The following is a 17,050-nucleotide window of genomic DNA, read 5'->3' on the forward strand; positions in this document are numbered from 1 at the left end:
CAGGTGCAGGTGTGGGTGCAGGTGTGCGTACAGGTGCAGGTGTGGGTGCAGGTGTGCGTACAGGTGCAGGTGTGGGTGCAGGTGTGGGTACAGGTGCAGGTGTGGGTGCAGGTGTGCGTACAGGTGCAGGTGCGGGTACAGGTGCAGGTGCAGGTGCTCAGCTGTACACCCTCACAGCACATCTCTAGGGCCTACTGTTGTGCCTGGCCCAGGACAGGTGCTCAGCAACTGTGTGACAAATGTGTCCAACCCAGTGCGGACAGAAGACTTGGAGTCCCACACCTCAGCACTGACCCGTTAGCGCCCAGACACCAGATGATGCACCTGGTGTCATGGCCAGCGGGCACCACACCGTGGCTGTGGCAGGCTCTCCCATCAGAGCCCGTGGAGCGGAGACAACAGGGCACTGGCACTGGTCTGCGGAGGAGGTCGGACCTGCCCTGAATCCTGCCGTCGGCGTGTGGCAGGCAGTCAGAGCCTCGGTGCCGGGATGCGGCTGGCCCTGACTTTATGCCAGCCCGTGGGGACGGCCACCCTGTCCTGCCCAGGGCACACTCGTGACCCTGTCACCAACGGCCAAGTCCTTTCTGATGTAGGTAGAGTTTCCTGCTGGCACTTTTTGGGGACATGAGTAGGACCTCACCTTCCTCCCGGTGTTGAGGGATCCGCCCCAGGCCTCCCCGCACGAGCACCCACTTCTTGGGGACACAGACTACCTGTCTGCCTTCTCCAGGACGTCGGCGATGTTGCTCAGTGGCTTCCGCAGCTGGCGCCGCAGGTTGTGCTGCAGCAGAGGGAGACACGTGTTCCACTGCGTAGCGCACACCACGTGGATGAGCCCAGGCTCGCCCAGGCGCACGGCTCGCTGCAGGGCCACGTCGAGCCTCTGTACTATGCTCAGCTGCACCTGCATGAGACCCATGGGCCACCTGTGCCGACAGGACGCAAACCCCGCCACCCCCTCCCCACAGGGAGCTGGAGGCTCGGGTGGCTGTGGGGACCGGGGCCTGGCGTCTGAGTCTGTCTCTGGCCAGGGCCTGTGTCCCCACTCCTACAAGGGGCTGCTTGTCTGTAAGACACGTCCCTGAAAGGCCTGGAATGGGCCCTGCACATCCACTCAGTGCTTCTCTCGCACGAGCAGCTTCCATCCGAGGGTGTGTGTTTCTCGAGCTGGTACAGGGACCACTGTGGCCTGCGGCCAGCTCTGTCTACAACGCAGAGACCATCGCCTCTGTCCTGTGCTACATGCGCCCTTCCCACCAGACAGCCTCTGGTCTCACATCTGAAGATGTGGGGAACCGGCTTACGGCCCACGCTTCCTCAGAGCCCCCTGGGGCTGCCCGCTGACCCGAAGCTCGGTCCCTCGGCCTCTGGCTGCTGGCAGCCTCAGGGCCTCCCCTCACTCTGCCTCCCGAGTGGGCAGCCAATGCGCCCGGACCCGTGCCAGTAAGCAGCAGCAGAGGGACTGAGCTTGACACAGCCACCCGCTGCAGCCCCTCGGGCCACCCGTGCTACTGCAGCCCGCGACCAGACGTGGGGCTGGGGTGCTCGGGAAACCATGCCCGTCGCTGTCCCCCGACGCTGCCCTGGTCAGGCTCCTGCCAGGTGCCAGGTAGGCTCAGGGCTAGAGAAGCCCCGCGAGCAAGTCCAGGAGGAACACGGACGTCCGCCAGGCAGCACTGAAGGCGCAGAGCCTACTGCAGGTGCGGAGGATGGAGCCCCATGGCCCGCCCCTGCTCTCTGGCCCAAAGGCTCTCTGGGGCGCCCCGAGCAAACCCCAGGAGCTCCTGCCTCAGCCTCACTAGCCACCACTACTTGGTGCCAACCGTTTGCTTTTCCTTTTAAGTTGCAAAATTCTCATTAACGAGTAATCTAAAACAATCTTTGGATTCCTTTCCCGGCCGGGGCTGCTGGTCCAAACCTACTGCGTTAAACAGCAGGTGCCCTTGTGTCCCCGTCACCCGAGGGGCCGGCAGCTTCCAGGAAATGCACAAAACTGCTGAGTGATGCCGTCTCCTGTTCAGGGATTTACCTCAACGGCCGCTCGGACATAGACTTTAAGTTTACGTTCGAGACTTAAAGCTTCCAGTTCACACTCCAGGCACTCGATTTCAATCAGCTTCCCAGGATCCTGCGGGACACACACAGTTTCTGCATATATAGGAGATTTTTAAAGGAAGCAATCACACATTCATTAACCTCAAAGACCATTTTAAAATACTACTAATGTACTAGGTAGAAATTCAACAAAAACAAGAGAATACAAAGACATATAACAAAATCTTTAAATATTCCCCCAAAATGCAAAGCTTTTTTTTTTTTTAAGGTTTTATTTATTTATTTGACAGACAGAGACACAGCGAGAGAGGGAACACAAGCAGGGGGAGTGGGAGAGAGAGAAGTGGGCTTCGATGCAGGGCTGGATCCCAGAACCCTGAGACCATGACCTGAGCTGAAGGCAGAGGCTTAACGACTGAGCCACCCAGGCACCCTCAAAATGCAAAGCTTTAAGTGAGAAAGCAAACAACATTTTCAATACCTTTTTAATTGTGGGGGAAAAAAAGATAATTTCACTGGACATTGAATTTTTACATAATTACACCAACTTCAGATAAACTCTTATAACACTTGGAAAACACGTTTTCTTTCACTTACTCCCTGACAGGGTTGGGATGAGAGCACCCGCTTGGCAGGGGCAGAGGCGTGGGCAGTAGGAACCCAGGATTTGTCTCGCGGGCCTCACTTTGCTTCTACGAAACTGCTAAGCTCTTCCAAAGGCGCTGTGCCATTCTGCATTCCCGCGGCCGGAGAGCTGTGGCGTCCCCACATCCTCTCCCACACTGAGTGGGGTCGGTCTGTGCGTGCAGCCATCTAGGACGTGTGTCGCCGTGATTTGGTCCAGAACGCACACGGGTCTCCACCTCAGTTCCCAGTACAGCGCTCCTGAAACGCTTGTGATGCTCTAAGTGTTAGAGCACTGGGGGGCATCCTTCCTTCCAAAGACTGTGGGCTGGTCCCATAAAGGCGAAGCCCTAATGACAAGCTTGGGGCTCTCAGCCCCAGCCCCACCCTCCAGAAATGCATCACTAATTGGATTGTGCCTATGTGAGAAAACCCCCATAAAATCCCAATAGTACAGGGTCCAGGGAGCCTTCAGGCTGGTAAACACGTCCACATACTGGGAGGGTGGCCCACCCAGCTCCACGGGGACAGAAGCTTCTGCCCTTGCTCAGGACCCCCCCCCGAACTTGCCCCTACGTCTCTATCTGGCCGCTCATCCGCACCTTTATTATATAATAAATTGGTAAACGTGTTCCCCTGAGTTCTGTGAGTTGCTCTGGAAAACGGTTTGATCCCCTCGTTTGTAGAACAAAAGGACAGAAGTTGGGGGTACCTTGGGGGCCTTGTACTCGCCACTGGCACCAAAGTGGGCGAGCAGCTCTGTGGGACTGAGTCCTTCAGCTTGGGATCTGGTGCTGTCCCCAGGGAGAGCATGAGAATTGTCTAAAACGGGAGGACACGCAGCAGGTGTCTCGGAGACTTGGGGTGCGGGAAGTGCACGTGCGGTGGGAGAGAGGAGAGGAGCGCTGAGGACGGGGAAAGCGGCGCTTCTCAGAGTCCATTCTTCAGTCCGTCCACGGTCTTCACTGGGGAAAGTGCCTACCCAGAGCTTTCCAGTTTCTTTTTTCTTTTCTTTCTTTCTTTTTTTTCTTTTTTGGTTGTTTTCTGGAGCACTGAGAGCTCCCTGCACATTCTGGGGCGCAGCCCTTGGTCAGACACGGGACTCGCCGACATCTTCACTCAGGACCTACTTGGTATTTCATTTTCTGAACAGTATCAAAGAACAAAGGTTCTTCATTGTAACAAAATGTATCAACTTCTTGTATGAATTATGCTCTTGACATCAAATCTAAGAAGTCTTTGCCTAACCCAAATCATGAAGATTTGCTGTTGTTGCTCTGGAAGTTGTCTCCCGACGCTCACGTCTCACGTGAGGTCTCGTGTCCGCGTGCGGTGGGAGGTGGGGGCCGGTGCGCTTGTTGGTTTGGTTCGGTTCCGGCTCAGACGCGGGCTGCTCCAGCGCCATCCGTGTAAGGAACAACTTCCTCCGCCACCGAACGCCGTCACGCCTCTGTCAAAAGGCAACTGGCCGTATGTTCGCGGGTCTAACGCTGGACTCGTCCCGTGGACATCGCGTCCTTCAGGCCAGCGCCACTGCGGCTGACGTGGGCGCCGCCACCGTCCCCCCGCGGGCGAGGCAGCGGCCATCCTCGATGCCCTCCTGCAGTTCCAGCGCTGCGCGTGGCGATCTTGGCGCCATCGCGTCTCCGCACACGTTTTGTGACCCGCGTGCCCGTCTCTGGAGCTCTCCTGCCGGGCCTCTGCTTGGGACGGCGCCAACGCCGCCGTCGACCTGGACAGAGTCTGGGGATTCACATTGGTATCTTCCCTCTCAACAGCCAATGACCTTTTGAGGAGATTTAAGTATCAGTCGAGTCTTTCGCTCCTGCTCCCATGGTGGCCCTTTCCGGGCCCCTCCCCACTTTCTGCAGACCCAGACTTCCCTCCCGCGCCACTTTCCTCCACATGAAGAGCTTCCCCTATGTTTCCTGTTGTCCGAGTCACTCTTTCAGATTTTGTATATTTTAATAAATATTTAGATCTTTTTTAAATTTTTAAATATTTTTTAAAAATTTGAGAGTGAGAGAGCATGAGCCATCAGAAGGAGAGGGAGAAGCAGACTCCTCACCGAGCAGGGAGCCCGTCGAGGGGCTCGATACCAGGACCCCAGGATCATGACCTGGGCTAAGGCAGACGTTTCCCTGACTGAGCCCTCCAGGCGCCCCTTACCTCTGGCTTTTAAAGATACTTTCCGAATGTAGATTGTTAGGCAGGTAGTTTTCTGTTTTTCATATTTTAAAGATGTTGATCTCACGTCTTGGCTTGCATCGTTTCCAACGAAAAGTCAGCTACCGTTCTTACCAGGGCTCCTTAGTACCCGATGTTTCCCTCTTTAAAGATGACCACCTTTGGAATTCTGACCCATCGTTTCTCGGTGTCCTTTCTTCTCCGCCCTTCTCTCTCCTCTCCTTGGGGACTCCGGCTATGCACACGTTAGTCTGCCCAAAGCTGCCCCACGAGTCGCAGGAGCTCGGTTATTTCCGTGTTCCTCCTCTGCTTCATTCTGGTAGTGCTAATCTCTTCCTCTGAAATGTCAGTTCTGCTTTATTTTTTAAAAATTTTTATTGAGGTATAATTGACGAATTTGTATACGTGGAGTGTAGATGTGATGATTTGATATATGTATACATTAGGATTTTATTACCGTAATGAGGTAAATTAACAAATCAATCACTTCACATATTTTGTTTTATTTTTTCCTTTTGGCAAGAACGCCTGAGATCTACTCTTTGGGCAACTTTCCAATATACAGCACAGTGTTATTAACCGCAGTCATCAAGCTGTACACTAGCACCTCAAACTCATTCACCTTACAACGAAGTCAGTCCCCGTGACCAACATCTCCTCCTCGCTGCACGCCAGGTCCTCGCAAGGCCCATTTTATTCTGTTTCTCCATCTGGCTTCTTTCACTTGGCACGACGCCTCTAGACGTGTGCACGTGGTCACCAACGGCAGGACTGCCTCTGTGTGCCGTGTGGTGTGTGTGGTGTGTGTGTGCGCACGTATACATGCACACACACGTTTTCTTTTTTTTTTTTTTTGTAAAGATTTTATTTATTTGACAGAGATCACAAGTAGGCAGAGAGGCAGGTAGAGAGAGAGGTGGAGGCAGGCTCCCTGCGGAGCAGAGAGCCCGATGTGGGGCTCGATCCCAGGACCCTGGGACCATGACCTGAGCCAAAGGCAGAGGCTTAACCCACTGAGCCACCCAGGTGCCCCACACACGTTTTCTTTATCCACTTGCCCGCTGGTGCTCAGGTTGTCTCCCTGTCGTGGCTATCGTGACTAGCGCTCTGACGAGCAGGGAGCAGAGACAGCTCATCCAGGGACTGAGTTCACGTCCTTCGGGCATATTCCCAGAAGCATCGCTGGGTCTACCATAGTCTGTTTTTAGTTTCTGAGGAACTTGCCCACTGTTTCCTGTAAGGGTTTTCCACTTCACTTTCCCACCTCGAGTGTACAAGGGTTTCCTTTTCTCCACATCCTTGGGCATCTGAAGGGGCGTGGGAGCCAACACCTGTTACCACCTGTATCTTTGCTGACAGACTCTAACGGCTGTGAGGGGACACCACGGCTTCCATTTGTAGCCCCTGACAGTGGGTGATGGTAACTTCCTTTTCATGTACCCCTTGGCCATCCGGGTCTCTTCTTTGAGAAAGTGTTTACTCGGGGCTTTAGCTCATTTCATTCACTAGAGTACTCGGGGTTTTGCTACTGAATTGTATGAACTCCTTGTCTAGTTTAGGTACCAACCCCTTCTCAGAAACTCGGTTGGCAAGGGCTTCCCTCCTATGCCATACGTTGCCGCTCCATTGTCGACCATTTCCTTTGCCGTGCAGAAGCTGCTGTTTGATGTAGTCCCTCTTGTTCACTTTTGCTTTCATTGTCAAAGTCAAAACATTGCCAAGACCCATGTCAAGAAGTTTTTTCCCTATGTATGCGTATGGGAGAGGTTTAATGGTTTCAGGTCTTAAAGGTCTTTAATCCATCTCAAGTCGTTTTTTGTGAATGCTGTAATGTGGGGTCCAGTTGCCCTCCACTCTCTGTAGGAGGTCGCCCGGCTTCCCCAATGTGTGCTACTGGGGCTTTGCCCAAGAACAGTTGACATTATGTGCGTGCACTGACTTCTGGGCTCCCGATTCTATTCTGCTGCTCTACGCCTCTATTTCTAAGCCAGTACCCCATAATTCCGATTACTATAGTTTTTAATGGGAAGATGAAGAAGCGGGAGGCCTGCAGCTCCATTCGTCCTTCTCAAGAGTGCTGCGACTCTTTGGTGGTTCCACAGATTTTCGAAAAGTTTTAAGATTTTTTTTTTTTTTAATCTTTTGTGAGAAAGGCCATGGGAATTTTGATAGAGATTGCATTGAATCTGTAGGTGGTTTGGGGTAGTATGGGCATTTTAACCATTTTAATTCTTCCAATCCATAAACATTGAATATCTTTCCATTTACTTGTGTCTTCCCCAATGTCTCCCAGCAACACCGTGCAGTTCTCGGCGCACAGGTCTCTCACATCCTCGGTTAAACTTACTCCTGAGCAGTTCGTTATGCGTGATGCTGCCGTAGACGGGGTTGCTTTCTCAAGTTCTCTTTCGGATAGTTAGTTTCAGTGCACAGAAACAACAGATTTCTGTTGATTGTGAATTTTCTAACTTTACTGAAGTTGCTCATTAGTTCTGACAGCTTTTAGTGGAACTTTCCTTTTAGCTTTTCACCACAGAGTACGATGTGAGTTGTGGGCTGGTCGCAGGCGACCTCTGCGGAGATAACATCACTTCCGCATCCCATTTGTTGAGCGTCATATCCTGAAAGGATGTTGAATTTTGACAAATGGTTTTCTTGCGTGTATTGAGATTACCATGTGGTTTTTACCCTTCTTTACGTTAAGGTGCGGCGCCACATTTACTGGATCCGCCTGCACTAACCCCTCCTTGCATCCTCGGGATAAGTCACACCTGCTCTGGGCACCTGATCTCCATGACGCGCTGAGTCTGAGCTTGCCTCCATGTCCACGAGGGACACCGGCCCGCACTTTCCTTCTCTTGCGGTGTCTTTACCTGGCTGTGCTATCAGAGCAGTGGTGGCCTTAAAAGTGAGCAGGGGAGTGTTCCTTTCTCTTCAGTTTTTTGGTTTTCTTTTTTTTTGAAGACTTCGTAAAGGACTGGCATCAGTTCTTTAATGTCTGGTGTAATTCCCTAGTGAAGTCCTCTGGTCCTGGGCATTTCTTCGTCGGGGATTTTTTTTACCAGCTCAAGCTGCTTGCTAGTTGTCAGCCCATTCAGAGTCGTGACTCGCGGTTCTGTCTCGGTAGGTTTGTGTCTCCGGGAACGGACCCCACAGGTTATCGTCTCATCGGGGTGCAGCTGCTCCCAGCGCCGTCCTATAACCCTTCATGTCCCCGGGGTGTCGGCGGTACCGTCTCTGCTTCCACTTCTGGTTTCATGTGAGTTGCCTCTGTTCTGTGTGCGTCTATGAAGCCCATCAGGTCTGGAGGGCAGCTCGAGCCAGCAGGTCCCCAGTCATTTTCTGTATGGGTGACAGGTCCCTGGGGAAGGCGAAGGACTGCAGACCCTGCGGTTACCGGGTCGCCATGTACTTCTGCTTCCAGGTGTGGTAAGACTCGCCCACGCCCTGGGGTGCCCCGACGCGGGGCACGCACGGACGCACGACGGTCCCAGCCCCGTGACCGGGCGAAGTTTCTCACCAGAGAATGATTCTCTGTCCCGCTGCGTCTGTTCCGACTTCGGGTAAGTGCGGCGGCTCCTGCTCTCGCGCTCACCGTCCTGCGGACGGACTTCCCACCCGTCGCTTTCAGCCCGCCTCGGCCCGAAGTGGCCTCCTGTGGGCAGCGGACAGCCGGGCCCGTCTCCGACCTGCAGGGCACTCAGCACCCCATCTCTTCGGGGGAGAAGTCGGTCGTTCCTCCGCAACGTCGCCGTGAGCAGGGAACGACTCACCACCGTCGTCTTCCTTTCCGGCCGTTCCATCGTCTCCTTTTGTGACGCGCGAGTCCCCGCTGCGGCATGCTCCCCCCCACCCCAACCCCCACTTTTCTCTCTCACGTGCGTGCACTGCGGGCAGCCGAAGCTTCCAGAAAATACCCTGGCGGCGAGCGTCCGCCACGGGCTCAACCTCCTGCAGCCACACAAAACTCTACCTTGTCACTACTCCCCACTACACAGCATGTTTCTCACGTCACAATTTACAATTTTAATGTTTCATGCCCATGACCCAGTCACTGCGGTGCGTTGTCCTGGTGACTCTGTCTTCCAGACCGCACGGGCCGGGCTCCCGCCGGTGCGCTTCTGCCGGCGCACGGCTTCCTCTGGCTAATCCCCATCCTGTCCTTTCCCGTGAAGAACTCGCTCCGCTCCCGTCTCTCTCCCTCCTCCGCTGCTGAAGGACAGCGTCGCTGGACAACACACTCCCGCCCAGCAGCTTCTGCCTTCCGCGCTCTGGATGTGTCACCCGGTCCCTTCCTGGCCTGCGAGGTCTCTACCGACAAACCCTCCGACGGCCTCATGGCGACTCCCTTGTACGAATCAGTGTGTTTCTCCTGCTGCTTTCAAAACTCCTTTATAATAATAATACTTCGTACAACAGACCGTCTGGCACTTTTATTGTAAGATCCTTCGGTGCAGTCTTCGCTGGGTTCAATCTCTACGGGGCCTGTGAGCCTCGTGTCCTTGGACGACCACCTCTTCTCCAGACTCGGGGAATTTTCAACCGTTATTTTTTTAAACCTGTTTTCTTGCCCCTTCCTTGCCCCTTCCTCTCCCCTTGCCTTCTGGGACTCCCGGGACGCGCACACTGTTTTGCTTGCTAGGCTCCCATAATTCACATCGGCTTCCTGTACTGTTTCATTTCTTCTGGAAAAATTTCAAGTGACCTTTCAGTTTACAAATTCTCTTTTCTGCTCGATCAAGCCTCTGACCGAAGCTCCCCACTACGCCTCTCGCTTCATTCACTGTATTTGTTCTTTAGCTCCAGGATTTCTACTCGATCGGGTTTTGTAAGTAATTTTCATCACCACTGAACTTCTCATTTTGTTCCCTTGTTTTTCCTGATTTCCTTGTGTCTCTGTGTTCTCTTGTAGCTGAGCTTCCTGGAAACAATCACTTTGAATTCTTTGGCAATTTACAAACCTCCGTTTCTTCGGAGCACCTTACTGGAAAATTGTTGTGTCCCTTTGGTGGTGTCGTGTTTCCTTGTTGTGTGCGTCTGTGTTGTAGCCTTGTGTTGATGTCTGTGCATCTGATGAAGTCGTCTCTTTTCCAGGCGGTACAGTCCAGTTCTGGCGGGGAGAGACCCTCCCCTGTGGGGCCGGGTGAGAATGCCAGCCGGGGAGACGTGGCCGGCCGCTCTGGTGCGGGGAAGGCTCAGCGTCATCGTCCCCATGCGGCTCCGCCAGCCGAGGTCAGCCTCAGCAGACACGGTAGGATTCCTCACCAGTCAAGGCTGCTGGTCTCTAGTTTCAAGGTCTATTGGGGTCCTTGGTGGCAAAGGCTGCTGGGGACCTCCCGATCCCTTTCTCTCCCACAGGGGAGGTCGCAGCCATGGGGATCTCTTTGGGCACTAGGGCTGGGTTGCAAGCACTCTAGCAGCGCTGGCCCTGACCCCTGGCCCACGGGCGCCTGTGGAGCAGCCGTAGAGCTGGAGACCATGTCGGGAGGCTTGCAGAGCAACGGCGGTTCTGGGATCCCGGGCACTGGCTGCTGACATAAGCAACACTGTGGTTATGTGGGTGTGTGTGGCGGCCGGGCAGCCAGGACCTAGATCGAACTGCTTTAAATTCTACTCCAGGAACGATTCTCAGCCCTGTGTTCCCGGTCAGACTGTTCCCGGTCTCCTGGTTGGTGGCTCCCTCGCCGGCGTGCGCGGGTCCCGTACGCACAGGCCCGGGTCGGATCCCAGCTGAAGACTCGAAGGGGGCCCCTGGGGCTGTCCAGAGCTCCCCTCTTGTGCGGCTCGCTGCTCCCTGGCGCTCTGTCCTGTGAATCGGGGCGGCTCTGTCCTCCGGGCGACCCACTGCTCCGCGTAGCAGCTACCGCCTCGGGCCTCACCCGCGCTCCGCTCCGGAGCCCAGCTGCAGCGTCCACAGGCGTGAGCTGATGGTCAGGCCCGGTGGCATTTGTTCCCACCTCTGGAGTTTCGCCTTCCTTCACTCTCCACTGTTCAGTCCCTTGAAGACTTTTGTCTCACATTTTGCTTGGTTTACTTAATTGTTTCAGACTTGAGGACCTTTCACTCCAACTTGGCCAGAAAAAAAGTTCATTTCTTTCACGATGTCACTTTCATATTCTTTCCCGTTTTTAAGGAAAGGTTCCCGTTCTTCTGAACTATCATAAAATGACACGGTTGTCTTTGTTTACCGCCGCTCGGGAGGATGGTGAACTATCAGACCCTGCCGCTCAGTCGTCTCCGTCTCCACGACGCCTCTGCCCTCTTGCTCGGTGTTGACCCGCGCTGACCCCCTGGGAGTGACCTGGCACGTGGACTTCCCAACCATGCGACCCGTCCCTGCAGGGAGACCCCATGAAGAAAAAGCTGACAAACCCTGAAAACGTGAACAGGCCCACTTCAGAGAGACCGTAATGACCTTCACATCCGCTCACCTGGTCAACAAACTTTGCCGAGCACCTCCTGAGTGCCGGACATTATGCTGGGAAGGGGGTCACCGCAGCAAAAGGTCAGACGGGTCCCTGTCCTCCAAGAGTCCAAGGGTCCCTGTCCTCACAGGGAAAATGGACGATCACCAAGTGACACACAAACGTCACCGTCACGCATACAGGTCAAGGTGTAATAATGTGACTAACAACTTACCAGGAAAACAGCACGATTCCAAACCGAGATGAACCGGTACCCATGTGAGAGGACAAACGTACGACATAAACGGAGATACTCCTATTTGTAGGAAGAGACTTAACTAACACGTTTCTCAGCACACAGATGAGAATGAGCCTGGTCGTAAAAATCTGAACCAAATAACGCCGAGGCTGTTTAATGGATACACACAGAATCCTCCACTTAAAAAATGAAGACATCCTCTCCAAGTCCGCCAGAGTATCCACAAACTCCAGGAACAAGAAATACGGAGTACGTTGCAAAGGGCCAGTGAGGAGAGGGGGCTGTGGTCCCAGCGGCACGGTTCATGGGGCTGTCGGCACGGGAGCTCCGCGTTTAAGAAAGAAGCCTAGGCGTTTCCACGGATACCACAGGCCACGCAGCAGCACTGCCCTGGGGAACGGCCCTCTCGTGGGAGGTCGCTGTCTGCGGCTGGCCTGAGCGGGGGGAGACCCCAGTGCTAAGGTTGGGCCACTGTGTGTGGAAACAGAAGATGGGAATGGCTCCGTAAAGAACTCTGAAGTCCTTCCAAAATGCAACTCCACTGGTTCCGGCCCCTGCGCTCTCTGGCCGCGCTACTGTCCAGCCTCAGCGGCACACAGCCCTGCCACGCGTCCCACCCTCCCAGCCGGCGGTACCATCCAAGTACCACCGACCGTCCAGGTCCGGGTGACGTTTTCCTTCCGTTTTCAGAACAATTTCCAGACCAACAGAACCACAAACGTGACTGCTCTCCCAGCTGAACTGTCTCATGACCCACGCCGCAGAGGGGCACTGCACTGCGGCTGTATTTGGAGGCAAACATCGGAGAAGCAGCCGAGATCTGAGACTCACGGGGACTCTGGGACCAATCACGGCAGGTGCTCGGGGGAAAGTGCAGGAAGTGACGGAGCTAGAAGGGCCCCAGCGTCCGGGCGACCCCTCCCTCCCCTCTCACACTCTCACGGGCAGCGGCGCCCACCACGGCACCTGCTGGCGTCGGGGAGCCGCGTTCCATGGGGCGGGCAGCCAAGGAGCCTCTGCTCCGCCAAGAGCCCTCGCAGCCCCACGGTCAAGGCACAGGCCGGGGCGCGCACCCTTGGGAAGCTCGGGCGGGAGGTAAATCTTTCGTTGGAGGAAATATTTTAATACGTATTTTTAAATCTTGAAAGTGCAATTCCCGAGTACTTTTGTGTCCGTGGATTTACTATAGATAAAAAACGTTTAAGTGCGGGTAAAAGCACGAGGTACAAAATGCTAATTTCAGCCCTTTCTGTGAAAGCAGAGGAACGGGACTCAAGTGTCTGGTCCTGGGGCTGGCAACAGGGTGTGGGTCGGGAACATTATGAGACACCGGGCAGCCGCTCAGGTGAGTCTGGGGCGGCCGGCAGCAACCTGGGCCGCGGCCTCAAGGGCGGCGAGACTGGGGGCACGAGCCGCACCCTCTTGCCAAGGGGCCACACCCCTGCACAACCGGTGCCTCTTCGCCACCACACCCCCTGCTGAGGGCTTCAGACCCGCTCTCCCGCCCCGGCCCTCCCCGAGCACGCACAGCCGCCCGCCGCTTACTCTGCTGTCCACACTCTGCAGGTCGGAGAGGCAGGCGGAGGCGATCTCCTCGCACTTCAAGGCCAGAGAAAGCCGGGCCAGTTCGAAGAGCAGAAGAATTCTGGGAGTGAAGAAACAGACAGACCCCGCGTCGGTCGGGGCATCCGGGGGGCACGGCCGCGTGCTCCTCTACCCGACAGGGGAAGCAGCGGTCGCTGGTTAACCCCACGCGGGAGATAAACACCAAACAAACCTTCTACGGCCACGGTCCCCAGGCCCGGCCCCCCCAGGCCCTGAAGCCACACTTGGCGGAAATGAAGAGCTCGGTCTGCTCAGGGAACTGCTCCTCCTCCTGTGCCCTCGGACGGGTACAAGCACAGGGAAGGGGACGGGGACAAGCAGCCCCGCACGGCCGTCAGCACCCCGCTGTCACTGTGTGACTCGGCAGAGCTGTGGGAGCAACACAGGGAACAGACATGAACTTCCTGACTCAAAGCCTCTTCCTCTGGCCACGGGACACGCATCCGGAGGCACCGCTGGTCCCGGTCCCTGCACAAACTGGCAGGCTGGTGCTAACGTCATCTGGGAGTGCAAAGGACCCGTGACGGCCGGGGCGACTTGGGGAACGAGCTGGAGACCAGACGGCGTGATCGGAGACTAGTGCAAGACAGCAGGAGTGCAGGCCTGGAGCAGGACGGGCCCGGGTCCCCCCCTTGACCTGACACCCCGGCCCAGGTAGTTCTTCATTGGGCTCGGGAGACCCTGCACACCCAGGACCCTCAGCGGCAGCCACCAGATGCCAGTAGCAGCCCCCCGCCGCGGCCCCCAGTGGCCTCCAGACGTGCCAAACATCTCCTGGGACAAGCCTGAGCCCCTTCTGCCCTTTGCAAGCGAACCATCGCAGTCTTCGCACGATCCCCAAGCAGATCGTCTGCTGTAATAACCGAACCCAGTGTCGCCACCCTCCCCCTTGCGTTCCCACTGTCCCAGCCCACCGCCTCCTCCACCTGCTCAGCCCCTGGAGCCCCAAGGGCCCCGGCAGGCCTCGCCTCCTGACATCCGGCCCCTCCATGCTCCCGGACCTCTGGCCGCCTGGACCCACTGCACAGGTTAAGAGGGAGAACCCAAAAAGGTACAAATCACGGAGTTTCAGTCCTTTTTTTTTTTTTTAGTTTTAAACAGAACATTTTTCCCGCCCAGAATTCTGGGCACAGAAGCCCGGGTGGAAGGCGGTCAGCAGAGCCCCTCCCTCAGAGTCGGAGCTGCAGGCCATTAGACAAGGAATGACCCCCAGCGAACACACAGAAGGCAGCTGCGGCCCATGGGACAGGAGCCCAGGCCGCACGGGACGGGCCCCCTCCTCCAGCCCGAGCAGCACCTCTGGCGAAGGCCGACGGTGCGGGAAGCCGAGGAAACTCAGCTGTCGGTGTCAGGAGCCGCGGCACAGCCCCTGGGGCCACACGCAGGAAAAGCAGAAGTTCCTGGGAAGGGAAAGCCAGAGCGACACTGCAGGGGCAAGGACCATCTTCAAACCTGGAGGGTGGGAGGGCCTTGCTGGGCACAGAGGGAGAGGTGGGGACACAAGGCCAAGGCTGGCTCACGCTGCGGGGAAGCACACAGCCCTGGGCTTCTGGGGGACCCAGGTCAGCCTACACTCATGGGGCTGTTGGGGAAGGACTGAGCAACAGGCCCCGGACTGGAGGGATAAACGTGAGCTCGAGTTAGTCTTAGATTAAATAAAACATTTCTGTACATCAAAAATTAATGTTAAAAACCTACAAGGTACACAAACTGGGACAAGGGATAAACATACGGGAGCTGGAGGGCCCAAATTTTAAAACCGAAAAAGCTTCTGCGAGTCAGTAATGAAATGGTTTATACCCTTATTAAAAAACTGAGCAAAATAAGTGTATAGGAAACTAATAAAGGGGGAAAATGCCAGGAAACACAGGACAAAACAGTAGCAGTCAGAGGGAGGGGTGGGAGCAGTGGCACGCCCCCTCCTCCCACTTGCCCTGAGGTGGCCAGAGAGGTCCGAGGCCAGGGTCTTCACAGGCGGGCTCCACGTGGCTTGTGCAGCATGTCTCAAGCACCCCAGACTCCCATTTCTAGAAACTTCCTGGAGCTGCCCGCATCAGTAGCGAGACCACAGGGGAGGGCCCAGCCGTAACACGGCAGGCCGGAGGGGACGCGGCAATCGTGCAGACACGTGCCAGGTCTCTCTAACCCGAAGTGCTCTGGCCGATCCCCCAGAGGGCCGGAAAACCCACGTTACGAACTTCACTGCAGACAGTCTGTGATGTAGGAACAGGCTCACAATTTCTATGGGAAAAGTAGTTAAAAACCTGTGAGATGTTAATGCGGGAAGTACACATTGATCCATTTCCGAACTCCCTGTAACTACTGCATGTTCAATTTGAAATAAGAGAAAAATGATGGAATCCACCCATTTAAAGATTTATTTATTTTAGAGGGCGTGAGCACGGGGTGGGGCACAGGGAGAGAAAATCACGAATGGAGTTTGCACTGAGCAGGAAGCCCGACGAGGGGCTCGATCTCACAACCCTGACATTGTGACCTGAGCCGAAACCAAGAGTCAGACGTTTAACCAACTGTGTCCCCAGGCACCGCAATGATAAAAATAATTTTAAAAATATGTATAGACACCACCCCTGGCCCATTAAATCTGTATAAATCCAAGAGCCGCAGAGGAGCTCCTCCAGAAGCGACAACACGGACAGGAGACATCTGGGGCCCCTTCATCCAATCTACCACGGCGGCCTCCAGAGGCCCGGGGCCCCTGCTCCCTGGTGCTCACAGCCTGTGTGACCCCGTCCCTCTAGGAGAGCGCAGCCTGGCGCCTGACCACGTCCCACACAATTCCAACTCCCCGTGCGCGGGTCAGCGGTCCCCAGCTGGCTCCGACAGAGCAGCCCCTGCGCCCTGCCAACCCCCGGATGGCCGCGGCTCCTGGATGCCCGTCCGCAGGCAGCTTTAGACAATGAGCGCGTGTCCTGCGCTGCTGGCTCTGGGGTAACTTGTGACGTGGCGACTGGTTAGCACACCCCCAGACGAGTTTCCGGAGGCGGCAGGGATGGGCTACCAGCCACTAATGGGCTTGAGCGACAGGATTTCATTCGTACAGTTTTGGCGGCCAGGAGCCTAAGGCCCGGGCAAGACTTCTGCCGGTCAGCTGTCAGCTTCTGCCAGTCGCCAGCAGCCTTGTGCTCATCGGCTTGTGGCTACAACGCTCCGACCTCTGCCTCCAGCGTCACCCGGCCTTCTGCCCCGTGAGCATCTGCGTCCCAGACCTCCCTCTCCTTAGGAGGACGCAAGCCACCCGTGAGGGTCCATCCCAACCCAGCGTGACCCCACCCGAGCCTGACGACCTCTGTAAAACCTGTTTCCAAATAAAATCACGTTCACCAGAAGCAAGGGCTGGGGCTTGAATAGGTCTTTTGGGGACACAATTCCACCCATAACACCCCAAAATTAACGAATGAGTGACAGAGTGAAACAAGACACTAGTAGTGATTACAGACCACGGCCGCAACGGTTCCTGTGTTGGGAGCGTGGGGAAGGGGAGACAATCACTGGGAACTCAAAGGGCCGTCGTTCAGAGGCCCGCCCCCACGGCGGAGCAGTACGCCGCCGCGTGGTAATCGGGGCACACAGACGGGACCAGAGCAGGGAGGTCATTTCAGCCACCGCCCCAGCAGGGTAGGGCTGGTGCTCTTTGCTCCGAGTCAGCACTCGTGAGCACGTGACAGGACAGCGGCCCGACCGGGAAGCCCGCCCCGTCATCCCTGCGGGGACGGCGCACGCTCCCGCTCCTGCCCACAGCCGCTGGCGCAGCTCTCCGCTCCCGGGAACCCAGTCCGGGATGTCTGCAAACGCCAGCGGCGCCAGGGGACGGAGGAAGGCGCAGGACGGAAAAGCGAAGTCCGCGGGCCGAGGAGTCTAGCCGCAGACACGTTTCGCTGCTGCTCAGAAA

General features: G+C 55.9%; 1 protein-coding gene across 1 annotated transcript in view; it reads right to left on the bottom strand.

Moving 5' to 3' along the window:
- The window catches only part of LOC111145045 (cilia and flagella associated protein 46), a 91,240-nt gene that overhangs the window by 68,573 nt on the left and 5,617 nt on the right, over window positions 1-17,050 (bottom strand). The window contains exons 9-11 of the mRNA XM_022499658.1: window positions 13,078-13,177; window positions 2,033-2,131; window positions 717-907 (exon numbers count right to left, since the gene is read on the bottom strand). Coding sequence (XP_022355366.1) covers window positions 717-907; window positions 2,033-2,131; window positions 13,078-13,177 — 390 coding nt within the window. The remainder of the gene's footprint in view (window positions 1-716; window positions 908-2,032; window positions 2,132-13,077; window positions 13,178-17,050) is intronic.

This window comes from Enhydra lutris, unplaced genomic scaffold (genome assembly GCF_002288905.1).
Source record: "Enhydra lutris kenyoni isolate GAN:26980312 unplaced genomic scaffold, ASM228890v2 scaffoldscaffold12, whole genome shotgun sequence".
Taxonomy (NCBI): Eukaryota; Metazoa; Chordata; class Mammalia; order Carnivora; family Mustelidae; genus Enhydra; species Enhydra lutris.